This window comes from Penaeus monodon, chromosome 30, assembly GCF_015228065.2.
Source record: "Penaeus monodon isolate SGIC_2016 chromosome 30, NSTDA_Pmon_1, whole genome shotgun sequence".
NCBI classification, from domain to species: Eukaryota; Metazoa; Arthropoda; class Malacostraca; order Decapoda; family Penaeidae; genus Penaeus; species Penaeus monodon.
In genome coordinates, this window is record NC_051415.1 from 9,984,745 (window position 1) to 9,990,885 (window position 6,141).

General features: G+C 41.0%; 4 protein-coding genes across 4 annotated transcripts in view; all 4 read right to left on the reverse strand.

Moving 5' to 3' along the window:
• The window catches only part of LOC119592510 (tanabin-like), a gene marked incomplete in the record, with an annotated part of 3,452 nt that extends 2,553 nt beyond the window's left edge, over nucleotides 1-899 (reverse strand). The window contains 1 exon segment of the mRNA XM_037941360.1: nucleotides 1-899.
• LOC119592342 (retinitis pigmentosa 1-like 1 protein) lies at nucleotides 164-2,739 on the reverse strand. The gene is made up of 4 exons (XM_037941169.1): nucleotides 2,711-2,739; nucleotides 1,989-2,554; nucleotides 972-1,897; nucleotides 164-760 (listed from the first exon to the last, which is right to left on the reverse strand). The coding sequence occupies exons 1-4, from the start codon at nucleotides 2,737-2,739 to the stop codon at nucleotides 164-166; spliced, it is 2,118 nt and encodes a 705-aa protein (XP_037797097.1).
• Nucleotides 2,740-2,849: 110 nt separating this feature from the next.
• On the reverse strand, nucleotides 2,850-4,948 carry LOC119592343 (retinitis pigmentosa 1-like 1 protein). The gene is given in 3 exon segments (XM_037941170.1): nucleotides 2,850-4,750; nucleotides 4,752-4,912; nucleotides 4,943-4,948. Coding segments are annotated over 3 exon segments (2,046 nt in total). The 3' UTR covers nucleotides 2,850-2,871.
• Nucleotides 4,823-6,141, reverse strand: part of LOC119592344 (serine-aspartate repeat-containing protein I-like) — a 1,603-nt gene continuing 284 nt past the window's right edge. The window contains exon 2 of the mRNA XM_037941171.1: nucleotides 4,823-6,138. Within this exon, the coding sequence (XP_037797099.1) occupies nucleotides 5,072-6,138 (1,067 nt within the window). The 3' untranslated portion in view covers nucleotides 4,823-5,071. The remainder of the gene's footprint in view (nucleotides 6,139-6,141) is intronic.

Below are 6,141 nucleotides of genomic sequence, written 5' to 3' on the forward strand. Positions count from 1 at the left end.
CGGATTTCATCTTCAACCGACTTCAGCTGATTTCCCACATTGCTCTTTTTTCTGGTTTCCTCATAGAGTGTTTCAGTCTCACTCTTTTGAGCACTGTCTTCTTCACTTTTAGTTTCATTTTCCAATTCACTGAGCCTCCTGTCTTCTTCTTTCTCTGCTCTTGCTAATTCATCTGCAAGACTGATTTCTTCCCTAGCCTTGATGAGTCATTATCATCCATTACTTTCTTTTCTTCTTCAATAATTCTTCTTAATTCTTCTATCACTTCATTTGCATCATCTGCCAGTTGCAGATCATTCTCTTTCTCTAAGTGATTGACCTGATTGTTTACTAGGGTTTCTTCTTTGGTCATTTCAGTTTTCATCTCTGCTACAGTGTTTTCCCTTGTTTTCTGTATAAGACCATTACTAAGTTCATTGCTGTAACCTTCATCTGATTCTGTGTCCTTTTCATTGTTATTGCTTTCTGTTTCGTCATTAGGGACTAGATTATCCGTTATCATTTCCACCGCTATGGTCTTCTCCAGTTGATTTTCAATAGAAGAATTACTTTTATTTTTTGACATATCATTTTCGACATCTATATTACTTTCTTCTCTCTTTTCAAGAATTGTTTTTACAAAAGAGGTTGTTTCACATTCTTCAAATTGGTTATTTTCTGCTCCTGCAAAGCTTGTACTTTCTTGTTCCTGAGCTTGGTTAATTTCTGGCTCTTCAGCTGAGCTGATATCGGAGTCTTCCACTATGTTGACTGGGTCTTTCTTTGTTTTAAATTCCTCTCCTTCATCTTGGTAGCTTTTTGTTTTTTCAGTTGGGCTGCTTTCTGTTTCTTGAGCTGAGCTGATATTTAATTCCTTGCTTGGGTTAATTTCTGGTTCCTCAGCTGAGCTAATTTCCGGTTCTTCAGCTGAGCTAATCTAAGTCCTCATCTGTGCTTCTTTCTGCTTCTTCAAATGTATTCTCTAGTTTTACAGGACTGCTTTCTGGTTCTTCAGCTACAGTGTAGTCCGTTTTTTCAACAGAACTGTATCCAGGATCTTTAACTATACTGCTTCCAGATACATCAACTAGACTGCTTTCTGATCTTTCCGTAGGACTGCATTCAGGCTTTTCACTTTGTCTACTCTTTGTTTCTTCAGTTGGATTGTTTTCAAGTTCCTCAACTTGGTCTTCTTCAATTAAACTGTTTCCTGTTTCTTCAGCTTGACCATTCTCTGGTTCTTCAACTGGATTATCTCCTGGTTCTTTGTCTGCACAACTTTCCTGTTCTTCATCTTTGTCAACTTTTAATTCAAGCTGGCTACAAACGGGTTTGTCATTGGGGTTGCGTTCTTGTTCTTTTTCTGGACTGATTTCTCTGCTGTTTTCCTCAGCTGACATGCTTGCTGTGTCTTTGGTTTGATTGTTTTCTAATCCATCTATGCCACTTTCTGTTTCTTCATTAACACCACTTTCTGGTTCTTCAATAGTACTGCTCTCCGGTTTTCCATATTTCTCACTTGCAGATTCTTCAACTAGGAAGTTCTCGGGCTTTTCCTCTGTAATGATTTCTTGTTCTTCAGTAATATAGCTCTCAGGTTCTTCAGCAAAGAAGCTCTCTGGTTCTTCATTCGAGACTCTTTCTGCTTCTTTGGTGCTTTCTGCTTCTTCAGTTGGGACACTCTCTGGTACATCCTCTGTGATAATTTCTAATTTATCAGTTTTGCTTTCTCCAGTAAAGACAGATTCTGATTCTTCCTGTTTTCTCGTTTCTGGTCTTTCGGTTGGAACACCCTTATATTCATCCTCAGTGCTGCTTCCTGGTTCTTCTTCATCTGGTCTTATTTGTGGTTCTTCAATTTTGATGTCTTTTGGTACTTTGACTAGGGGGTTTTCTGGTTCTTCCTCTTTGCATACTTCTGAATCGACGACTAAATTTGTATCTGATTCTACAACTATTTTGCTTTTCTTTTCTTCAGTTTTTGTTAATTCTTGGTTTTGTCACTCTACTTTGCTCTACTATAGTGTTGCTTTCAGTCTCTTCAAATTTACGAATTATTTCTTGAACCTTCCCGGTTTCTAGATCAGGAGATTTGCTTATCTCTGATTCTCCTACTCTTTTTGCTTCCAGCCTAGCGAATTGTCTGCCTTCCAGTTCCACAGTTTTGTCGCACTGTAGGTCTTTAATTTGACTTAATTCTACCACTGCATTGATTTTGGATTTTTCAGTTGTGCTGATTTCAGGTTCGGCGGTGCTTAGATTCGGTTCTTCGTCTGCCAAGCTGTCTAGTTTTTCAGCTGACCTGATATCTGGTTCTACACTGGTTTCTGGCCCTTGAACTGCGCTGACTTCTGGTTCTGCAACTGCGCTAACATCTGGTTCTACAGCTACACTGGTTTCTGGTTCTGCAGCTGCGCTGACTTCTGGTTCTGCATTTGAGCTGACTCCTGGTTCTGCAACTGCGCTTTCTGGTTCTGCAACTGCTCTGATTTCTGGCTTCTGCAACTGCGCTCTGCGCTTTCTGGTTCTGCAACTGCGCTTATTTCTGATTCTGCAACTGCGCTGACTTCTGGTTCTGCAACTACGCTTTCCGATTCTTCAACTGCACTTATTTCTAGTTCTGCAACTAGGCTTATTTCTGGTTCTGCAACTGCACTTATTTCCGGTTCTGCAACTGCGCTTATTTCTGGTTCTGCAACTGCACTGACTTCTGGTTTATCTGATTCTGAACTGCATCGCTGATTTCTGGTTCTCCTGCATTTCTGGTTCTGAACTCGCTTTCTGTTTCTCAAACTGCGCTTTCTGGTTCTGGCACTGTGCTGATTTCTGTTTCTCAACTGCACTTATTTCGGTTTGCACTGATTTCTGCAACCTGCGCTGATTTCTGGTTCTTCAACTGCGCTTTCTGGTTCTGCAACTGCGCTGATTTCTGGCTCTGCAACTGCGCTGATTTCTGGTCCTGCAACTGCACTGACGTCTGTTTCTGCAACTGCGCTGATTTCTGGTTCTGCAACTCCGCTGACCTTCTAGTTCTGCAACTGCGCTGACTTCTGGTTCTGCAACTACGCTGACTTCTGGTTCTGCAACTGCGCTGATTTCTGGTTCTTCAACTGCGCTTATTTCTGGTTCTTCAACTGCGCTGATTTCTGGTTCTGCAACTGCGCTTATTTCTGGTTCTACAACTGCACTGACTTCTGGTTTTGCAACTGCGCTTTCTGATTCTTCAACAACGCTGATTTCTGGTTCTGCAACTGCGCTTATTTCTGGTTCTTGTACTGCACTGACTTCAACTGGTTCTTCAACTGTGCTGATTTCTGGCTCTGAAACTGCGCTGATTACTGGTTCTGCAAGTGCGTTGACTTCTGGTTCTGCAACAGCGATAATTTTTGGCTCTTCAAGTGAGGGGATTACTGGTTCTTCGGCTGCACGGATTTCTTGTATTTGAGCAGCACTTATTTCTTGATCTTCAACTGCCTTGATTTCTGGTTTGTCAGCTGAGTTGATTACCTTAGCATCAGTTTGTTCAACTATCCTGATTTCTAGTTCTTCGTGTGCACTTGTTTTGAGTTCTTCAACTGCTCTGATTTCTGATTGTTCATCTGTGCTGATTTCGTGGTTTTCAATTGCTTGAATTTCTGGTTCTTTAGCTGATGTATCTTCTGGATATTCAACGACCTTGATTTCTGATTTTTCAACTGCTCTCACTTCTGCTTCTTCGACTGAGGGGATTCCTGGTTCTGTAGCTGTACTGATTTCTGGAATTTCAACAGCAGCTTTTTCTGCCTCTTCATCTGCCCCGATCACCGGTTCTTCAGTAGGGCTGGTTTGAGGTTCGACTTTCCTGACTGACAGTTCTTCAACTGAGGTAAGTACTGGTCCATCATCTGCCCCAATATCTAGCTCTTCAAATGCATTGCTTTCTGGTTCTATTGATGTAGTTTCTAGACTTCCAGCCGCCGTGGTCTCTTCAACAGCACTGACTACTGATTTTTCTACCACCCTAGTTTCTGGTTCCTCATCAGCAGTGATTTTGGATTTTTCAGCTACCCTGATTTCTGGTCTTTCAACTGCCTTAATCTCTAGTTCTTCAACTGAGCTGAGTTCTGGTTTTGCAACTGCGCTGATTTTTGGTTCTTCAACCGGCAAAATCTTTAGTATCCCATCCACACTGTTTTCCAATTCTTTAACTGAGCTGATTTCTGGTTCTTCAGCTCCATTAATTACTGTTTGTTCAGTTGAGATGTTGCCTGGTCCTTCTGTGCTCACCCTTTTTAGTTCTTCAATTAGGCTGGTTTCTGGGTCTTCATTTGCACTGATTTCATGTTCTTTACCTGCTCTGATTTCTGGTTCTTCATCTTCAATAATTTCCTGCCTAACTTCACTACTTTCTATTTTTTCATACATACTAACCTCCTGTTCTTCAGCTGGGCTAATTTCTGATTCTTCAAAAGTGATTATTCCGACTTTTTCAGCAGCCCTGATTTCGGGTTCTTCAGCTGATCTTATTTCTGTTCTTTCAGCCCTTTCAACTGAGTTCACTTCTATTTGTTGAAGCTGTTTTACGACGCTGATCTCTGTTTCTCGAATTTTGTTTCCTATAGGGTTGGTTTCTTTCTCTTTAATAACGTATGATTCTTCAGCTGAACCACTTTCTGGCTTCGTTACTTCATCCCCTGTACCCACTTTGGGATCGTCAGTAGACCCGAGTTCTTGTCCGCTAAAACTGCCAATATCTAGTTGTTGTTCATCTATCTCAATATCTTTTTCTTTACTTCCTTTTTACTTCTTGTTCTTCAAATCCGATTTCCGATTCTTCTTCATCATGTTTGCTAACTTCTAATCCTTCTTTGTTTACTTGTGATTCTACAATTCTGGTGATTTCTGAACCTTCAGCTTCTGGTTCTCCAAGTGTGTTGACTTCTTGAACTTTATCCTTTACTGATCACTTGTTCTTTAACTGTGCCGACATTTGCCCTGTCTGTTTTGCTCATTATTGGTTCTTTGAATGTTCTGATTTCTACTTCTTCAATTTCTTCAATTATACTAATTGTTTGTCCAACTGTGGTGATTTTCGGTTCTTCAGCTTTGCTGATTACTGATTCTTCGATTGTGTTCTTTTCTGATTCTTCAATTGGGTGTTTACCGATTCTCTGAGTGTGTTTATTCCAGCTACTTTAACTGAGCCCATTTCTGTTTCTACAGTGCTGATTTCAGTACCTGTTCCTGTGCAGATTTTTTTGTCTTCATATCTGTTATATCTTTCTGCTTCTTCAACTGCATTCACTTCTGGATCTCTTTCTTTGGTAATTTTTAATTCTCCGTATTTGCTGATTTCTTGATTTTCCAATATGTTCAATTCTATTCCTCCAAATTTGCCTGTTTCTGTCTTAACTATGTTTTCTTGGTCTTGCACGAAACTGCTTCCAGATACGGAGCTGTCTGACTCATTACTCGCTGTAATTTCTGATTCTTGGGATAAGCTCGTGTTTGCTTCCTGAAACACGTTGCTTTCAGGATCTTCATCCATACTCTCTGGTTCTTCAGCCACACTACTTTCTGGTTCTTCTGCCATGCTACTTTCTGGTTCGTCAGCCACACTACTTTCTGGTTCTTCAGCCATGCTACTTTCTGGTTCCTCAGCCACACTACTTTCTGGTTCTTCAGCCATGCTACTTTCTGGTTCCTCAACCATGCTACTTTCTGGTTCTTCAGCCATGCTGCTTTCAGGCTCCTCAGCATTGCTTTCTGATTCTTCGATAATGCTGTCATCTTGCCGTCCAATCAATGGGCTTCTGAATTTTTCGTCCGAACTACTCTCATGGTCTTCAGTAAATGTGCTTCCCATCCTTTCTTCAGCTGAAGTATAATCGGTGCTTCCTGAACTTTCTGGTTCATCATCAATCCTGATGAACTGTATTCCTCCAATCCTAACAGTTTGGTGCTCTCTGAATGCAGATGATTTGACTTTGCTGATCTTAATGCTATCTAGTTCCTCAGACAAAATGCTCTCTGTCCTATCTTCGGCAGAGACGTAGCCTGTGCTCTCTGTACTTTCTGGTTCATCTTCGGCTTTGCTGCTATCGGATGTGTACTCTTTTACAGTATTTGATGGCACTCCACTTATGGTGTCGTCTTTCCTATTCTGAGTAGCGTCGCTTTCTG

Coding starts and splice junctions, on each gene's coding strand:
- LOC119592342 (XM_037941169.1), bottom strand. CDS start 2,739: ATGCAGGAGAACCAGAAATCAGCGATGCA. Junction 2,555..2,710: donor AACCAGAAATCAGCGATGCA/GTTCAGAATCAG, acceptor GCGTAGTTGCAG/AACCAGAAGTCAGCGCAGTT. Junction 761..971: donor AAGAACCAGAAAGCAGTCCT/GTAAAACTAGAG, acceptor TTTAAAACAAAG/AAAGACCCAGTCAACATAGT.